Below are 21,094 nucleotides of genomic sequence, written 5' to 3'. Positions count from 1 at the left end.
AGTCTCAAATTCAAGTTTTGGCTCCCTTAACCACAATTTTGGGCCCATTTCTTTTTGTTGCTCGGGCCTAAATCTTTTTGAAAGTTCTCAGGGACGACTCTAATTCTTATACTTAGTTATCTAATCAACTTTTAATACCAAAATATGAATAACCAATAGACCTGAGTGATTATAGAGTTATAGTTATAGTCATGGTTGTAAAACAGGGTCTCTAAGGCCGAGTGTAACACCCACCCCGTAACCCGGGTGATTGTGCCCAATTGATATACTTACAGCGGAAACAAACTAAACTTTCATTAAAACTTATAATAATCTGAGTACAACACTTTATTTATTTACAAACTTTTGGCAACTAAGAACTCCTTGATCTTCTAAAACTTCACAACTGTCAAGTAGTTCCTATAGCTTTCCTCATGACTCACCTGGGATAAGTATACTCAAAACGACGTCAGATATATACTGGTGAGCTCATACAATACAATTTTTATAAAGACAGACCATAGTTTACATTATATGCATACACAATATGGGCATGTGACCACATTATAGTCAGGTTGGGCTTCATTGAACCTTATAGGTCACATTTGACTTGTCACAAACCACCGTACAAGAGACATACTGGTCCTCCAGCTATGTCCCCCTACGGCCGTCACATAGGTATGAGTGTGTGTCGCTGGACCTTATAAGCACGAAGTGCCTGTGGGTACAACACCTTATTACCCTTCCCAGAGTGACACGCCTCATTAAACATAATAGGATCCCATATACCCCTACTGACACATGCATACTGCAGCATTCTCATTATTACCAGTTATGGACGAGTATACTATCACAGTTTAAAAGACAAGTATGATGACTCACCTGATTAGCAATTGCTTAACTGCCGCTAGTACGACTGGGTTATGTCTCAAGGTCCTGACACAATTACATAATCATAGGTTAGGTAATGGTACACCTAACTAGTCATTATCATGGTTGGATATTGGTTAACCCTACCTTGTTTAAGCATGGGTGATCAGTCCATACCTAACTAAGGCTAGGCTACCCAATACCCGCCCCTGACAATAACCCTAGTACCTAAAAATAATACTAACACCACTACTACTAATATATTATTACTAATAATAAAACTAATATTAACTACTAAAAATAAATAATAAATAACTAAACATAAACGAGAGTACACCTCAAAACTATCTACGGCACGTTGATGTAGAGTTTCCCTACTCCTGCTCCTACTCGTGCTCCAAAAACGACTACTAACAACACCCAACGGGGTATCGTATACTCGGGATTCTCAATACTAGAGCGTTTCCGTTAAAATTTTGATGTATCTAAAATCCTACAATTTAACTCCTATATATATGTGAAGCAAGCAAGCACCTCAATGGCTCAATGGCTTTCTGGGCGATGTGGGATCCCTTTCCCGTCAACAACAATAAGAGAAAAGGAACTCCAATCTACAATTGACGTGCTAGCTAGCTAGCTTGACGTGCTAGCTAGCTAGCTTAGTTATATTAATTCAGCTGCTTCACTCGTTTTTCTTGTATAACTTTTAAAATATGACGTTTTATAAAACGACGAATATGTCATTAGAACGAGTATATTTTTATCTACGTTTTAACCTAAGTTTCATTAAAAATGGAGTAAGGTAAAAAAAAAAATATATTTAATTATTAATATTAACGGTCTCCTATATTAGCCAAGGTTTGTCAAGATATTTCACCTTTCACACAACCATCTTACTCGTTTAACAATATATGAAATATAAATTACATATTTCACACGTTTATAACCAGCACATTAAGGTTTGGGGTATTACATCCTTCCCCCCTTACAAAAATTTCGTCCCCGAAATTTGTCATTACTTAAAAAGATGAGGGTACTTATCTTTCATTATGTCTTCTAGTTCCCATGTAAAGTTGGGTCCATGACGTGCGTTCCACTTGACTTTGACTAACGGGATTTCCTTCTTGCGTAACTTTTTAACCTTCCTATCTTCGATTTGTAGTGGTTCTTCAATGAAGTTGAGTTTGTCGTCAACCTGTACGTCTTCCAGGGGTATTTGTTTGGCTTCGTCCACTAGGCACTTCCTTAAATTTGATACATGAAAAGTATTATGTATTCCTACCAGCTGTTCAGGAAGTTTTAGCCGATAAGCCACTGGTCCTACTTTGCTTGTTACTTCAAACGGCCCAATGTATCGGGGTTTCAACTTTCCCTTCTTTCCAAACCGAATCACTCCTTTCAGAGGTGATACCTTAAGCATTACTTTATCCCCTAATTGGAACTCTAGGGGTTTACGCCTCTGATCTGCATAACTCTTTTGTCGATCTTGAGCACTTTTCATCCTTTCTTTTATTTGCTGGATCTTTTCTGTGGTCTCTACAATGATTTCTGGTCCTGATAGTTGACTTTCCCCTACTTCTGTCCAACAGATAGGAGTCCGACACCTTCTTCCGTATAAAGCTTCATAAGGTGCAGCTTTGATGCTGGCGTGATAGCTATTATTGTAGGTGATGTGCGTTAGGTGTAATATAATTTAGATGTATATTTAAGCCCTTTTTACACTTTTAGCCAAGTTTTAAATTTATAAAACACGATATTTACTAACACTAAACACACATATGGGCAAGTGCACCCATCGTGGACGTAGTATAGTGTTGGTAAGATACCGAGGTCGTCCAAGGACACAAGAGCTTTTAGTACCGGTTTATCCTCAACGTCTAATCAAATCAAAAAAGTTAGAAAAGGTTTTTAAACTAAGAAAATAAAGACTAACTAAATGCTGAAAAATAAAATAAAAATAAAAACAGATAGACAAGATGAATCACTTGGATCCGACTCGTGTGTTAGTATAACCTTTGATTATTTTCGCACTTTTGCACTTGTTTAAGAGATTATCTTAGTTATTGTAGTAGGCCCCTCTTTTGAAGGCGACGTTACCCTCAACCCATTAGTTTGAGTCAGCAAGGATACAATCCTAAAGGGTTGGATTATTGGAAGATAATGAATTAAGTTATTAATGCAAATTATGGTAGGTCCCGCTTTTGGCGGTGACGTTACCCTCGACTAAGTAGTCTGAGTCAGCAGGGATACAGTCCTAAATAGCTGGGTTATAGTATTAATAGTAGTTAACTTATGAGGGGGTCAAAGAGTTTGGATCCCCGCCATCCAATACCTATGGGTATTGAAGGAGATCCTACTAAATTTGACCCAGGTCCCTTGCAGGACCTCTAAACGCTGAACAAGGGCAAGACCCTTACCAAACCATTCCCTTAACCCCCGACCAGGTAGCCAACATACCTCCATATAGACCGTGGAGATATGAATGGTGAAAATCTTTTATTTTATATAGACAGTAAAATAATGCCAAGACACCACGGACAAACGATAAGGAAAGATCACCTTCAACATAAGCAACTAGTTATTAAAGTCATTAATACAAAACCAAATAAAAAGTGCAAAAGATTAAAAATAAAAAGTATTATACTAAACACTTGTCTTCACCAAGTGATGTAAGAGACTTAGGCAAACATGGCCTTGATTGTCAAGAACTCTTACGATCAATCTTGGATCCCGAGACGACTCACACACTCTAGATGGACAATGGATGATGGTGGTGGATGATGGTGTTTTGATGGTGGTGGGTGGTGGATGAAGTGTGAGAGAGGTGGTGTGCCAAGGGATGAGTTGAAATGAAGCCAAGCACTCTTATTTATAGGCTGAACAGAAGGCTGGGCACGGCCCCGTGTCCGCTGGACACGCCCCCATGCCCGTCTGACACTCTCTCTCTTCATTAATTGTAATTCGCAATTACAGTTAATGCGCCTGCTGTACTTTCGCCACGCCCCCGTGTTCACTGGACACGGCCCCGTGGTGGGCAATAGAAGCTTCTATAGGTTTGTCTTTTCTGCTGCTTCTTGGGCATGGCCCCGTGCTGGCTGAGCACGGGGCGTGTTCAGTCTTCTGCCTTCTCTATTTTGCTTGGGAGGATGCCATTGAGGGGTCGGGCAGTCCACTTGTGTTCCTTTTCTTGTATTTATGTTAGATTTAGCTGTCTTTTTGCTTCTTTTGTGAATTTGAGCTCATTTCATCCTGAAAATACAAAAGGAAGACAAAAACACTCTTTTTCTAACATTAGTACTTAAAAAGGGTTAGTTTTATGCCTTATTTAATGTAATTTATATGTTGCATTTTACACACATCAAATACCCCCACACTTGAACTTTTGCTTGTCCTCAAGCAAAACTCTTTAATATGTGGCTTACACTCCCAAATGGAATGGGTAGAAGAGAAGGTTTTGGCTTGTCATAGAGTGTTGGGAATCCAAGATCTTTTTGGGTTTTATTTTTATTTATTTACAATCCTATTCGTTTTGATTTGGTTAGAACGTTTCATAGGAGAAATTACTTATTTGGGCATAACATGCCTTTTTTAAAATTCCATTTATATACAAGTTCACATACCTCACGGGAGAAATCACTCACACTCGGCCGAAGGTGTATTTTTAGTGAATCACTCGAGAGCGGCATGGAACTTATTCCTACCATAAGCTTGCCAAGCAATCAATCCTCCTCCTTTTTAACTTGTTACCTTTGTAAATATCAAGAGGACTTTTTTGGGTAAAGGCTTGGGCTAAAGGTGGGTGAATGGGTTAGTAGAAAAGGGCAAAAAGCGTAAAAAGCGTCAGTTTTCGTAAGTGACTTTTTATTTCGAAGTATTTCTCCAAACAAGCTTTTTGTTTTAAGAGCTTTGTTTGTTTATTTCTAACTTCATCATTCATTTTTTTTAGTCACACGAAAAACCGAGCTTGTTACTAAAATAAAGGGTAAAATAAAAAAGGGGTTTTGGTGGGTAAAAGGGGTTTTAGGGTAAAGAAATGAAAGGTTTAGGCTCAAAGGGGTTAACTATGGGGATTTTGGGTAGGTGGTAAAAAAAATTGAAAAATAATGGTGTAGAAAGAAAAATGGTTAGTCCTAATGCCTCCATCATTTACTTACTTGGGTTTAAGTTGGTAAGGACCGGGAATGAATCGTCGTGGCAAGTTCTAGAGTCGTAAGAACCAAGCGGCTATTCACACAAGAAACGAAAAATGAGCATTTAGTCTAAAGATGTAAATTTGTATGCTCAATAAAGGCTCAAAACTCACTTTTTGTGGGAATGGGTTTTTCTATGTGATCAAGTATATATAATCAAATTTTAACTAAGCTTGTCATGCCTTTTCATAATTTTCTTATGTTGGTTCTTGTTATCACGACGCTCTCGGTTGTAAATTTGTAAAAATATAACCTTATTAATCTTAGGATTCCTAACTTAAACTTTAGACAAGTAAAAAAATGAAATTTTTGAAAAAAAATTGGGGTGTTTAGCGGTTCCAATGGAGTTTTGTGTAAGGCTTGTTATTAGGACTTGCAAAATTTCAAGGTTTTAGCTTCCCTCCCACACTTAAATTACACATTGTCCTCAATGTGTCCCAAAAATAAATTTTTAGGTTGATTAGATGTGTAATATGGTGTTAAAAGCAAAAATCTATGTTACTGGCAGTCTGGACACGGCCCCGTGTCCACTGGACACGACCCCGTGGTGAACTGCCAGTAACAAAAACTTACAGAAGGCGAACACGGGGGCGTGTAGATTAGGCACGGCCCCGTGTCTGACAAAAATCTGCAGGACAGTAACCAAGCAGCAGGTCTGGGAGGTGAGCACGGGGGCGTGTTGGCTGGACACGTCCCCGTGTGGACAGTCTGTAAGCCTGAAAAACAGGTTTCTTCCCCCGGTTTTTCCATCCTGGCCTTATAAGTGCTAAGGCTTAGCACTCCAAGCCTTAGTTTGTACCTGTTTCATCACTTAATACCACACCAAGCAACACAAACATCCTACATTACCATAGTTAATTGTCTCAAGCATAAAGTAAAAGAAAAATAAAACGGAAAATAAAAGTAGTCAAGGAAAGTAAATTGTTCAACACTTGGCACGCAGGCCACAAACTGTTCGATAGATAAAGGGACTTAAACCTGTGGGCTCGCTGTCAACCCGCTCCTGCTCCTTTAAACCCCCTACTCCATGTCTTCATCGCTATCATCACCTCCATCCCCATGCCCTGCCATATACTCCCGGATGCTGCTGATATCGTCTTGTATATCGTTGATGTTGTGTTCAACAGCTCCAACCCGGTGGTATGTGTTGTTGGCGAGGTTGTAGGTGTTCCTGGTACACATGAGGTTTTCCTGCAAAAGATCATTTAAGCTTTGAAAGTTAGGAAAACCGCCTCCTTGTGAGGAGGATTGACCCGGATCACCATGGGGTTGATACTGGTAGTGGGGAGGTGGTGCGTGAAGAACTAGGGCCTCCTGCGGGTTCCATGCATAGCCTTGCGTCCTTTGGAAGCTCACCCGTCTTCCGCCTCATAAAGTAAGTTCATGGCTCGGCAAATGTGGTAATCAACTCGTCCCGACCATGGGCTTCTTTCAAAAGACCTTGGAATTCGCGTGAAATGCTTGAAAAGACGGTACACCCATCCCCCGAAGAAGATAGGTGTTGGAGCGCGAGCAAGGCGGTTGAGATGCATGTTACGTAACAGGAGATATGGAACATCGAGAGGCTTCTGGTTGTGGATAAAGTGAAGGACAACCAAATCTTTCAACCCTACAACGCCACTACTGTCGTGACGTTGGTTAAGAGAGTATGTGAGGAGCCTGTGAATGTAGCGATAGAGTGGATCCCTCAGCTTAGTACTCTTGGTGCTGCTAGGGTTGTACATTCCTTCACCGATTTGAGCCAATGCGGCTTGACGTTCATTTTCATCCAAGTCTCGTAATCCGCCGGTATTTTCCTCGTTTCCCGATTCCTCTTCCCCGTACAGTCCTATTATAGCTCCAAACTGTGCCATAGAGATCGAGTACTTTGTCCCGCCACACCGAAATGCAACCCCTTCATTGTCGAACGGGTCACACCTTGAAGTGAAGGTGAAAGTACTGTAGAACTCCATGGTGCATTGATGCACCGACCGAAGCCGAGTGTTCAATGCAACTGCTAGTGGTCCCGTAACGATGTTGTTGAATCGGTCCAGCTGGTTTACCAAGGTTAACAGGTCCGTGCATGCTCGCGTGGGGTACTCCTCGGGTCTTGTTTGAAGTATTTCGTATCTTGCCCTAGCATCGAGCTCACTTGCATTGAATCTTGTGAACTTTTCCATCTGAAAGAATACACCAAAAGTGAGCACGAAACAATGAGATTTTTAAGGAAACTGCAATCAGCGGGCTGGACACAGCCCCGTGTTCAGCGGGCACGGCCCCGTGTCCAGACGTCTGTAACCCAAAAACTTCATTTTTCGTCCCGGTCCTGAAAATCTGAAAATTTTTGGCCAAGTATGTGCGGTTTCCCCCGAAAATGAAACCCTAAGTGTCGTTTTTCCCAAAACAACCCGTTTACCCTTCCAATTTCATCTTTTTCGGTTCAAAAACAAGGGTTTGAGGTTTTGGTGAGAAATCGGGCAAATCTATCAACAATACAATGTGTATTTACTTTCCATAATGCTAATCTAAACTAATACTAACAGATTTCATCAAAAATTTGAAGTTCGATCCGGATGAACTTGAAGAACCCTAGATTTTTCCCCAAATTTTTGATGTTTAACTACATGCAAGTAACTAATCTAACTACTAATGATGATAGAATCATACCTTAATGTTGTTAAACGTGGAGGTAACGTCGAAAATCTGCGGAAAATCGCCTTGAACTAGAGCGTTTTCGGCAAAACGGGGCGTGTGGAATGAGGTAACTGTTATGAAAAGAGGGTTTTATCCCGACAGTTGCCTCGACACGGCCCCGTGTCCAGCGGACACGGCCTCGTGCCGAGCAAAAGTTTTAAATTTTTTTTTATGCTCGTGTGTAGGCCCCTGTTTTTCCGAAAAATGGTTAGAAGACTTACCGGTTTTTGATGTATACTCGCTTGTTCGTAACATGTCGGGTATGATGTGGATGCTTTTCATTCGTCAACCGTTTGAAGTGAGATCTCCTCCTCTTCATCCTCAATGGATCCTCGATAGAGTTTTAGCCGTTGGCCATTGACTTTAAATGGTATTCCATTTCGAGCTTTAATTTCTACTGCACCGTGAGGAAAAACATGGGTGACGGAAAAAGGTCCTGACCACCTAGATTTTAGTTTACCCGGAAATAATCGAAGTCGTGAATTAAACAACAGAACTTGATCTCCTACCCGAAATTCATTAGACTTAATATATTTATCATGTAAATTTTTCATTCTTTCCTTATAAATTTCGGAGTTAGAGTATGCGTAGTTCCTTAATTCGTCTAATTCATTCATTTGACAGAATCGATTTTTACCTGCAGTTTCTAAGTCTAGGTTTATGTTTTTTATTGCTCAGTAGGCTCTGTGAGCTATTTCTACCGGCAAGTGACAACTTTTTCCATAGACGAGCTTATATGGGGTTGTGCCTATAGTGGTTTTATAAGCAGTTCGAAAAGCCCATAAAGCATCGTCTAATTTATCAGCCCATTCCTTTTTATTTAAACCTACGGTTTTTTCAAGTATTCGTTTTAAACCTCGGTTAGTTACTTCGGCTTGCCCATTTGTTTGAGGGTGATATGCTGTTGAGACCCGGTGATAGACCCCATACCTTGTTAATATTTTTTCGAGTTGATGATTGCAAAAATAGGTACCTCTATCACTTATCAAAGCTTTTGGTGTTCCAAAATGAGAGAATAATTTTTTCAGAAATTTTACCACTACTCTTTCATCGTTTGTTGGAAGAGCTTCGGCCTCCGCCCATTTAGACAAGTAATCGACTGCCACAAGTATATATTTGTTTCCTTTTGACGGTGGGAAAGGTCCCATAAAATCGAGTCCCCACACATCAAAAATTTCACAAACGAGAATGCCGTTTTGAAGCATTTCGTTTTTGGAAGAAATATTACCTGATCTTTGGCAAGCGTCACATGTCTTTACAAGATTTTGTGCATCCTTGTAAATGGTTGGCCAATAAAATCCTGAGTCAAATACCTTTCGTGCGGTACTAGTGGCACCATGATGTCCTCCGTATGGACCTTCATGACAATGACGGAGAATTCTTCGTGCTTCATTACCATGGACACACCTTCGAATGAGTTGGTCGGCACACATTTTGAAAAGATAACGGTCTTCCCAAAAGTAATGCTTTACATCAGCAAAGAATTTCTTCCTTTGGTGATGCGGCCATCTTTTGGTGACTATACCGCTAGCTAAATAATTAGCGTAGTCGGCATACCATGGTTCTTGTCTACTCTCCATCATCTCCAAGGACTCCGTGGGAAATTTTTCGTTGACCTGCTCGTCCCTGGTTGCCTCCAAAGCTGGGTCTTCTAGGCGTGAAAGATGATCTGCAGCAGTGTTTTCTGCTCCTCTTTTATCTTTGATTTCAATGTCGAACTCTTGGAGGAGTAGAATCCATCTGATCAAACGGGGTTTTGCGTCTTGTTTCTTGAAGAGGTATCTGATAGCTGCATGATCTGTATAGACTACAGTTTTCGAAAGAACAAGGTAAGAACGGAATTTATCAAAAGCAAACACCACAGCTAGCAATTCTTTTTCTGTAGTTGTGTAATTTTCTTGTGCATCGTTAAGCGTTTTACTAGCGTAATAAATTGGGTGGAAATGCTTTTCTTTTCTTTGTCCCAAGACTGCTCCAACGGCAAAGTCACTTGCATCACACATGATTTCGAAAGGAAATTTCCAATTTGGCGCTATCATGATAGGTGCATTGACTAGCATTTCCTTGATGGTTAGAAATGCTTGATTGCATTCCTTGTCAAAGATGAAAGGTGCATCTTTTTCAAGTAATTTTGTTAGAGGTCTTGAAATTTTTGAAAAGTCCTTGATAAACCTTCTATAAAATCCGGCATGCCCTAAGAAACTTCTGATTGCTCTAACGGAGGATGGTGGAGGTAATCGAGAAATAGTTTCTATTTTTGCTCGATCAACTTCCATACCTTCGCTTGAGATTTTATGACCGAGTACTATTCCCTCTGTTACCATGAAATGGCATTTTTCCCAGTTAAGGGCGAGGTTAGTTTCCTCACATCGGGATAGCATTCGTTCAAGGTTATCGAGGCACTGGTCATATGAGTCTCCAAAGATAGAAAAGTCGTCCATGAAGACTTCCATTGTCTTTTCTATCATATCATGGAAAATGGCTACCATACAACGTTGGAATGTTGCAGGTGCATTACATAGACCGAATGGCATGCGTCGATAGGCGAAAGTTCCGTAGGGGCATGTGAAAGTTGTTTTCTCCTGGTCTTCAGGTGCTATCGGTATTTGAAAGTAACCTGAAAAACCATCCAAGAAACAATAAAATTTATGACCGGATAGTCGTTCTAACATTTGATCAATGAAGGGCAAAGGAAAGTGGTCTTTCCTTGTTGCTTCATTTAATCGTCTATAGTCTATACAAACTCTCCATCCTGTGACGGTTCTTGTCGGTATTAATTCATTTTTCTCATTAGTTATTACCGTCATACCTCCTTTCTTTGGGACTACTTGGACGGGACTTACCCATGGACTATCGGAGATAGGATAGATTAGTCCGGCGTCAAGTAGCTTGATGACTTCATTTTTAACCACTTCTTGTACATTGGGATTTACTCTTCGTTGTGGTTGAATTACTGTTTTGTAATCATCATTCATTAAAATTTTGTACGTGCACATGGAAGGACTTATTCCTTTAATATCTACAAGCTTCCAAGCGATCGCATTTTTATGTTTTTTAAGAAGATTAACTAATTTCTCTTTTTATGTGCTACTTAATTTAGATGAAATAATACAGGTAAATTACCATCTTTGTCTAGAAAAGCATATTCCAAACCTTTAGGAAGTTCTTTGAGCTCAATGGGTGGGTCTTTAGAAGACACCTTATTTTGTGGCTCATTTAGATCAAGAACCTTAAAGGTTTGTTCTATGGCGATCTCTTCTTCAACAAAGTGGTCATCTTCTTCAATTGTATCGGGTGGTTCATCTTCATCTTCAATTAGGGGTCATTGTTGCCAAAAGGATATTTCATTGAACGCTCAAGATCTATGCTCCTTTTGAATGCCCCTAATTGAAGAGGTAGATTGTTGAATTTCCGGTTTTTCAAAGCTTTGTGAGTTTGTACAAAAGGTTTTCCCAAGACTAAAGGAGCGTCATCGAGGATGACAAAGTCGGTTGGGATTACCATTTGATTTGCTTGAACCAAGACATCCTCAACTACACCGATTGATTTTATCACTTTCCGATCGGATAGAAAAATGGGTATTTGAAGTGGAGCGAATTCACTAATACTTAACTTTTCAAAAATGTAGTTAGGCATTATGTTAACACAAAGATCTTTATCAATGGTGATATTACTAATAAATGAATTTTGAAAGAAACATGGAACCGATGTAATGTTAATTTCAAAAGGATCTTCTTTTATTAGCGAGGTTTGATCATTAGTTAACTTAACACTTACCATTTCTTCAACTTTAGTATTAGTGTTTAGCTCTTTTAAAAACTTAGCATGAGGGGTCACTAAACAATGATTTTCGAAAGTAGGTGACAAGAGATTAATTTCTTCTAAATTAGACTCTTCTTGTAATTTAACGTTATCGACCTCGCCTCTTCGTTGTTTAACTCATGTGTCGGTTTTTCACTTTCTTGTTCTTCCATTTTTACTTTTCAACTATCTCCACGTTATTATTACAATTTAACTCTTCTCTTGCGCGGGACTCCTCTTCCCTTGCGCGAGATTCTTTTATGCAACGTTCGATAGTTTTAATGTGTTCTAGTATCCTATTGGTCACTTCGGTGAGAGAAAAAGAATTGGGATCCTCAAAGCTTGAATCCGGTTGTTCGATCCTTGGCTCCTCATAGTACTCATATGAAGTAGATGGTTCACACCATTGTTCTTCATTGTAAGTATATGATGGATAAGGGTCGAAACTTTGTTCTTCATAGTACTCATATGAGGTGGGTTGTTCACGCCATGGTTCCTCATAATAAGTGTATGAAGGTGGTGGCTCATATCTTGACTCTTCAAAGTATGAGTATGAAGGTTCATACCTTGGTTCATCAAAATATGAGTATGAGGGAGAAGGTTCATACCTTTGGTCTTCATAGGTGTGTATGAAGTTGATGGCTCGTACCTGGGCTCCTCATAATGGTTGTATGAAGCAGATGGTTGGAACAAGTTACAATATTGTACCGAGTGCGGGATTCCACAATTAGTGCAATAGTCCCTCATATAATCATCCTCCTCATAGGTGTAGTTGTAACCTCCTGAGTATTGATCCATAAGAATCACTCAGCAGACCACAACAGAGTCTCGGGACCAGAAAACAAAAATAAAGACGGAAACAAAGGCTGGACACGGCCCCGTGTCTGGTGAACACGGCCCCGTGTACAGGATATGTATCTGGGCATTTTAATTAAAGTTACTGGTCACGTTGAGCACGGGGGCGTGTTCAGTGAGCACGGGGGCGTGTTCAGTGAGCACGGCCCCGTGTTCAGACTCTGTATCTGGGTATCTAACTAAAAATATACAGCACGAGGGCGTGTTCAGCGAGCACGGCCCCGTGTTCAGGCTACTGTAAATGCAAACTAAACTAAAATGCAGAAAAAAATGCGCGCGTTTTAAAAAGGTTTTGAAAAACTGATTAGGCCGTCGATTTTAAGCTTTCTTAAAATCCTTGTGTCCCCGGCAACGGCGCCAAAAACTTGATGTGCGTTAGGTGTAATATAATTTAGATGTATATTTAAACCCTTTTTACACTTTTAGCCAAGTTTTAAATTTATAAAACACGATATTTACTAACACTAAACACACATATGGGCAAGTGCACCCATCGCGGACGTAGTATAGTGTTGGTAAGATACCGAGGTCGTCCAAGGACACAAGAGCTTTTAGTACCGGTTTATCCTTAACGTCTAATCAAATCAAAAAAGTTAGAAAAGGTTTTTAAACTAAGAAAATAAAGACTAACTAAATGCTGAAAAATAAAATAAAAATAAAAACAGATAGACAAGATGAATCACTTGGATCCGACTCGTGTATTAGTATAACCTTTGATTATTTTCGCACTTTTGCACTTCTTTAAGAGATTATCTTAGTTATTGTAGTAGGCCCCTCTTTTGAAGGCGACGTTACCCTCAACCCAGTAGTTTGAGTCAGCAAGGATACAATCCTAAAGGGTTGGATTATTGGAAGATAATGAATTAAGTTATTAATGCAAATTATGGTAGGCCCCGCTTTTGGCGGTGACGTTACCCTCGACTAAGTAGTCTGAGTCAGCAGGGATACAGTCCTAAATAGCCGGGTTATAGTATTAATAGTAGTTAACTTATGAGGGGGTCAAAGAGTTTGGATCCCCGCCATCCAATACCTCTGGGTATTGAAGGAGATCCTACTAAATTTGACCCAGGTCCCTTGCAGGACCTCTAAACGCTGAACAAGGGCAAGACCCTTACCAAACCATTCCCTTAACCCCCGACCAGGTAGCCAACATACCTCCATATAGACCGTGGAGATATGAATGGTGAAAATCTTTTATTTTATATAGACAGTAAAATAATGCCAAGACACCACGGACAAACGATAAGGAAAGATCACCTTCAACATAAGCAACTAGTTATTAAAGTCATTAATACAAAACCAAATAAAAAGTGCAAAAGATTAAAAATAAAAAGTATTATACTAAACACTTGTCTTCACCAAGTGATGTAAGAGACTTAGGCAAACATGGCCTTGATTGTCAAGAACTCTTACGATCAATCTTGGATCCCGAGACGACTCACACACTCTATGATGGACAATGGATGATGGTGGTGGATGATGGTGTTGTGATGGTGGTGGGTGGTGGATGAAGTGTGAGAGAGGTGGTGTGCCAAGGGATGAGTTGAAATGAAGCCAAGCACTCCTTTTTATAGGCTGAACAGAAAGCTGGGCACGGCCCCGTGTCCGCTGGACACGCCCCCGTGCCCGTCTGACACTCTCTCTCTTCATTAATTGTAATTCGCAATTACAATTAATGTGCCTGCTGTACTTTCGCCACGCCCCCGTGTTCACTGGACACGGCCCCGTGGTGGGCAATAGAAGCTTCTATAGGTTTGTCTTTTCTGCTGCTTCTTGGGCACGGCCCCGTGTTGGCTGAGCACGGGGCGTGTTCAGTCTTCTGCCTTCTCTATTTTGCTTGGGAGGATGCCGTTGAGGGGTCGGGCAGTCCACTTGTGTTCCTTTTCTTGTATTTATGTTAGATTTAGCTGTCTTTTTGCTTCTTTTGTGAATTTGAGCTCATTTCATCCTGAAAATACAAAAGGAAGACAAAAACACTCTTTTTCTAACATAAGTACTTAAAAAGGGTTAGTTTTATGCCTTATTTGATGTAATTTATATGTTGCATTTTACACACATCAGTAGGCGAATTCGATGAGTGGTAGATGAGTGTCCCAACTTCCACCAAAATCAATTACACAAGCCCGAAGCATATCTTCTAATGTCTGAATAGTCCGTTCACTCTACCCATCCGTCTGAGGATGATATGCAGTGCTTAGATTAAACTTGGTTCCCAACTCTTGTTGGAAACTTTGCCAGAATTTAGATGTGAAACGACTATCTCTGTCTGATATGATCAATACAGGCACCCCATGTCGCGAGACTATTTCTTTGATGTAAATTTGAGCTAGCTTGTTCATCTTATAGTCCTCACGAATTGGCACGAAGTGTACAGACTTGGTCAGTCTGTCCACTATTCCCCAAATAGTATCATAATTGTGACTTGACCTTGGGAGCTTCGTGATAAAATCCATGGTGATTTTCTCCCATTTCCATTCTGGAATCTCTGGTTGTTGCAAGTATCCAGAGGGTTTTTGATGTTCTGCCTTCACCTTATGGCATATAAGGCACTTTTCCACATAATGTGCAACAGATCGCTTCATTCCTGGCCACCAATAATCTCTCCTTAAATCCTTATACATCTTGTCACTGCCAGGGTGAATGGAATACTTAGACTTATGAGCTTCCTCTAAGATTGTATCTTGCAGTCCTCCAAAAGTAGGAACCCATATCCTATTGTTGAACCTAAGGATATTATCATTTCCCATTGTCAATTGCTTCAGTCTCCCAATCATTCTTTCTTTTACAATATGATTCTCTTTTAAGGCTTCTTGTTGTATATTCTTAACTTGATCTAAGAGACTAGTTTTAACCTCTATTCTGGTTGCACGAATTCTTATTGGTTGAGGTTTCTCTTTTCTACTTAGAGCACCTGCTACTATGTTTGCCTTACCTGGATGGTATTGGATCTCACAGTCGTAATCACTTAATAACTCCAGCCATCGTCTCTGACGCATATTGAGCTCCTTCTGCTCAAATATGTGTTTTAAACTTTTATGGTCACTATAGATAGTGCACTTTGTACCGTAAAGATAGTGCCTCCAAATTTTCAATGCGAACACTATGGCACCAAGTTCCAAATCATGGGTTGTGTAGTTCCGTTCATGAATCTTCAACTGTCTAGAGGCGTAGGCAATCACTTTGCCTCTTTGCATGAGTACACATCCCATACCATAATGAGATGCATCACAGTAGACGGTAAAATCTTTCGTTCCCTCAGGAGTGACAATATTGGGGCGCTACATAACTTATGCTTTAACGTGTTAAAGGCTTCTTCTTGTTTAGGTCCCCAATTAAACTTAGAGGCTTTCTGGGTTAGTGTGGTTAATGGTGTTGCAATCTTTGAGAAGTCTTGAATAAACCTTCTATAGTATCCTGCCTCATTCTTAGAGTAGATAAGGATATCGTCAATAAAAACGATCACAAACTTATCAAGGTAAGGTTTACAAACCCTGTTCATAAGGTCCATGAACACTGTAGGTGCGTTGGTTAATCCAAATGCCATTACCAAAAATTCATAATGACCATACCTAGTGTCACAGCCCCCGATCCCTAGTTCCCGGGAACGAGCGGCCGTGAGCAAGTTTCGGTGGTATCACGTTTATTTATTCAACTTGGCAGCGAAAATTTTCATCAGGACCATAGTTAGGAAATGTTAAATCAGAGTAAACCACCTCGTTTAATAATATTAAACATATGGGTAAAACCCAAGTTTCCAGTACACACATTTTATAGGAATAAATCCTATTTATTTAATAAAAACATCCAATTTATTCTTAGATAACTTTATTGCCACTTTTCCAAGCCTTCAGTGCTGTCCAGCTGGCTTCTATTTGGCTTTCACATATTGTTACCTGAAACGCGTTTTAAAAACATTTTGTCAGTGGGAAATACTGGTGAGTGAATCCCAGTTTAATCAAGTTTAAGTAAAAACCAATTTGCAGTACTGAGGGCACATCCGCAATTACATTTGTTTCTAAGACATCACAATTAACATCAGTGGTACGGTCATACTCAACTTATGGGATGTTACCATGCCAGTAACCAATTTTGTATACAAAACCCCAACATACCCACTATAATTGTATTCTTTACAAATACTCAATAACTGCTTTGTATATATTTAATTAAGTGAGGTTTTGTAAAAACAGTTTATAAAAAGGAGATTACTCACATTGCTGTTTTAGGTTTTTCGTAAGGATTTCCTGGAGATAATCTATAAATTACACAAATGCACGTGTGTTAGTATAATAACCCATTTTAACATTAGTAATACCCTCCCCGAGACGGCATTCCAACGACTACGTCGGGCAGAACCACGACAGCCGTTACGGAACCCTAGATCAATCGGGCAGCGTATCTAATACGTCTCCAGGGGTTACAATACTTACATCGTAGCAGAACCTCGCTATTTTAGGGGGTATAACGCCCGGGTATAATAACGCCACTACAGAAAATTTGAGAAAGAAAGAAAGAAATGAGCGAGACGGACTGAAGGCTGATGGCCTCTATTTATAGGGCTGTAATCGCGTCTTCACGCGACCCGCGTTAAGTAAGGCTAACCCTTACGCGGCCCGCGTCAACATGGGTCAACGGCGTAGCTTGGTCCGGTCACCACTAGGCTTGACACGATGTTGACACGTGTCAGCTCCGGGTCGTGCCACAATTCAGGACACTCGCGGCCCACATGAACTTAGGCTATCTTATACGCGGCCCGCATGAACTTATGATTTCAGCGGAGTCTGGTTGCATTCTAATGCGGCCCGCGTTAAGTTGAGGTGAGGTCAATGCGGCCCGCCTCAACTTAATAATTATTGTTTTTAATTTATTTTATATGTTATATTTGTACTTTGGGCTCGGTTTTCACATACGGGATGCATATAAAGACATGTTGAAACATTTAAAGATATATTAGGGTGTCGGAACTATTATGAGGGTGTCGGTTTTACCGAGGGTTGTTATACCTAGTCCTGAAGGCAGTCTTAGGTATGTCTTCTGGTGCAACTTTCACTTGGTGGTATCCAGACCTCAAGTCTATTTTTAGAGAAATAGCTTGCCCCTTGTAATTGATCAAACAAGTCGTCGATCCTGGGCAAAGGGTATTTATTCTTTATAGTGGCTTTATTCAAGTCTCTATAATCGATGCACATGCGCATCGTCCCATCTTTCTTCTTGACAAACAAGATGGGTGCTCCCCATGGTGACGAACTAGGTTGGATAAACCCCTTGTCAAGCAACTTTTGTAGTTGCTTCTTGAGTTCTTGCATTTCTGTCGGGGCTAGTCTGTACGGCGACTTAGCAATCGGTGATGTACCGGGAACTAGGTCAATGCGAAACTCGACCTGTCTATCCGATGGTAGTCCCGGGAGCTCATCGGGAAACACTTCGGGGTATTCTCGTACTACTGACACGTCCTCGACCTTCTGCTTTTCTATAGTGTTTACGACATATGCTAGAAAGGCAACATACCCTTTCCCTAGGCATTTATGTGCTTGTGCTATCGTGATGAGGTTCTTAGTCTTGTCAGTGCGGTCTCCCGATACAGTTAGTTGTTTGTCGTTGGGTAATCGGAGTCGAACGATCCTTTTGTCACATATAACTTCCGCATGATATGGTGTCAACCAGTCCATTCCTATGACTATGTTGAATTCTCCAAGTTCCATAGGCATTAGGTCTATAGGGATAACATGGTTGTCTAAGCTTATTTTACAATTCTTAACTATGTCAACTATCTCTCTTTGACTTCCATCAGCCATTTCTACTGTAAAGGCATGATCTAGGGTTTGGGACGCCTGGTTCAAGTAAGGTCTAAAGGTACTCGACACTAGACTTCTATTTGCACCGGTATCAAATAACACACGCGCATATACATCATTTACGAGATACGTACCCGTGATAACATCTGTATTGGTCTTGGCTTCTTCCGTGGTGAGTACAAATGCACGCCCATCATTTGGTTGTGTCTTATTATTTCTTTTCAGTTCTGGACATTCGGATCTCATGTGGTTAGGGTCTCCACATTCGAAACACTTCTTCTTTTCCTTGCATTCTTGAAGAGCATGACCCGTCTTTTTACAATTTGGACAAGGAAAGCGACATTCCCCCGTATGAAAGCGTTTGCAAATTTGACATTGAGGAAATGTTTTAGGCCTTTTAAAGTTGTTATTCCGGGTGTCCCCCCTTCTTTCTTCCCACTTCCTTTTTGGTGCGGGAGATTCAGCCTGCCGCAGAATCATCTCGGCAGCCATGACGGCGCCAGCCTCAACAGTTTCTGCAAAAGTCTTGGGGGAGTTGGATTTGATAAACACCCTCATTTCAGAGGGTAGACCCCAAATAAACCTATTGATCAGTTGTTCCTCAGTCAATGCTAAATAAGAAACCAGTCGAGATATGTCATTGAAACGAGAAACATACTCTCGATAGGTTTTATCCATTTTTAACTGAAAGAATTCCACTTCCAGTTGCTCAGTCTCACTGGGAGGACAATACTTAGCAAGAAACTTATGAATAAACTCCTCCCACTTCATCTCCTTAACCTTTTCTTTTCCCTCTGTTCGGACCACAATGTTCCACCAGTGAAGGGCTTCAGCTTCAAACATATGTACGGCGAACCGTACTTTGTAACGGTCATCACACTCACATATGTCTAATACTGACTCCATTCTGTTGAGTCAGTCTTGAGCTTCTAGTGCTCCCTTTCTTCCGTCAAAGGACTGAGGTTTACAGGACATGAAGTGCTTATACGTACATTCCTTTGATTTGGAATATTCACCTTTTCCTTCTAGTGGCATGGTTGCAATAATGTTTTTCTTTTCGCCCATTCTTTCCCTTTGTACCGGCGTGGAGGCTGCTGAGCTTTCTTCATGTCATTCTCCAGATTGGTTAACATTACCGGTTTGTGCATTCTTCATTACCTTAGCCACTTCCACAACTATATTGTGGATATCCTCAGTGTTTAGACGCATGCTTGTACTAGACCGGGACCTGACACTATGAGAGGGAGTTCGAGTCCTATAAGAATCTTCCTCTCTCCTTCTGTTATTCTGATTATTTCTAGACCCTTGTTCATCTCTATGTTCAGACATTGTCTCCTTCCTATAGGAATATGAGTATAAAGAGTTACTAGTATGTATGATACATCATTATAATATAACAACTATATACATCACATAGAGATATATATACGTGTATATATATATATATAGCACATAGAAAGGCACAACATAGTTTACTTCTTCTAGCGTCACTCAACTGACTATGCAAGTACTTTTCCTGAGAACATGTTATTTGGCCTAGTCTGAGTGTGCTATTTAATCTTTAGAGAACTACTGGTTAAAGCTTAGGCATTCCTGCAATACCTAATTCGCTAAAACCTCGGGCTCTGATACCAACTGTAACACCCACCCCGTAACCCGGGTGATTGTGCACAATTGATATACTTACAGCGGAAACAAACTAAACTTTTATTAAAACTTATAATAATCTGAGTACAACACTTTATTTATTTACAAACTTTTGGCAACTAAGAACTCCTTGATCTTCTAAAACTCCACAACTGTCAAGTAGTTCCTATAGCTTTCCTCATGACTCACCTGGGATAAGTATACTCAAAACGACGTCAGATATATACTGGTGAGCTCATACAATACAATTTTTATAAAGACAGACCATAGTTTACATTATATGCATACACAATATGGGCATGTGACCACATTATAGTCAGGTTGGGCCTCATTGAACCTTATAGGTCACATTTGACTTGTCACAAACCACCGTACAAGAGACATACTGGTCCTCCAGCTATGTCCCCCTACGGCCGTCACATAGGTATGAGTGTGTGTCGCTGGACCTTATAAGCACGAAGTGCCTGTGGGTACAACACCTTATTACCCTTCCCAGAGTGACACACCTCATTAAGCATAATAGGATCCCATATACCCCGACTGACACATGCATACTGCAGCATTCTCATTATTACCAGTTATAGACGAGTATACTATCACGGTTTAAAAGACAAGTATGATGACTCACCTGATTAGCAACTGCTTAACTGCCGCTAGTACAACTGGGTTATGTCTCAAGGTCCTGACACAATTACATAATCCTAGGTTAGGTAATGGTACACCTAACTAGTCATTATCATGGTTGGATATTGGTTAACCCTACCTTGTTTAAGCATGGGTGATCAGTCCATATCTAACTAAGGCTAGGCTACCCAATACCCGCCCCTGACAATAACCCTAGTACCTAAAAATAATACTAACACTACTACTACTAATATATTATTACTAATAATAAAACTAATATTAACTACTAAAAATAAATAATAAATAACTAAACATAAACTTAAACGAGAGTATACCTCAAAACTATCTACGGCACGTTGATGTAGAGTTTCCCTACTCATGCTCCTACTCGTGCTCCAAAAACGACTACGAACAACATCCAACGGGGTATCGTATACTCAGGATTCTCAATACTAGAGCGTTCCCGTTAAAATTTTGGTGTATCTAAAATTCAACAATTTAACTCCTATATATATGTGAAGCAAGCAAGCATCTCAATGGCTTTCTGGGCGATGTGGGACAATTGACGTGCTAGCTAGCTAGCATATATGTGAAGCAAGCAAGCACATCAATGGCTTTCTGGGCGATGTGGGACAATTGACGTGCTAGCTAGCTAGCTTG

General features: G+C 40.3%; 1 protein-coding gene and 1 long non-coding RNA gene across 2 annotated transcripts; both read right to left on the bottom strand.

Annotated features, from left to right (window-relative positions):
* Positions 1 to 1,864: 1,864 nt before the first annotated feature.
* On the bottom strand, positions 1,865 to 19,069 carry LOC110907667. Its single transcript, XM_035983133.1, has 2 exons — positions 17,631 to 19,069; positions 1,865 to 2,093 (listed from the first exon to the last, which is right to left on the bottom strand). Exons 1-2 carry the CDS (start codon positions 19,067 to 19,069, stop codon positions 1,865 to 1,867), a joined length of 1,668 nt encoding a protein of 555 aa, XP_035839026.1.
* An 885-nt stretch (positions 19,070 to 19,954) lies between these two features.
* LOC118486743 lies at positions 19,955 to 20,796 on the bottom strand. Its single transcript, XR_004879707.1, has 3 exons — positions 20,770 to 20,796; positions 20,439 to 20,492; positions 19,955 to 19,999 (listed from the first exon to the last, which is right to left on the bottom strand). It is a non-coding gene; the product is annotated as an uncharacterized LOC118486743 (long non-coding RNA).
* Positions 20,797 to 21,094: the final 298 nt, after the last annotated feature.

This window comes from Helianthus annuus, chromosome 14, assembly GCF_002127325.2.
Source record: "Helianthus annuus cultivar XRQ/B chromosome 14, HanXRQr2.0-SUNRISE, whole genome shotgun sequence".
Lineage (NCBI taxonomy): Eukaryota > Viridiplantae > Streptophyta > Magnoliopsida > Asterales > Asteraceae > Helianthus > Helianthus annuus.
The sequence above is the reverse complement of the archived record's forward strand: the minus strand, read 5'-3'. Positions and strand labels throughout refer to the sequence as shown.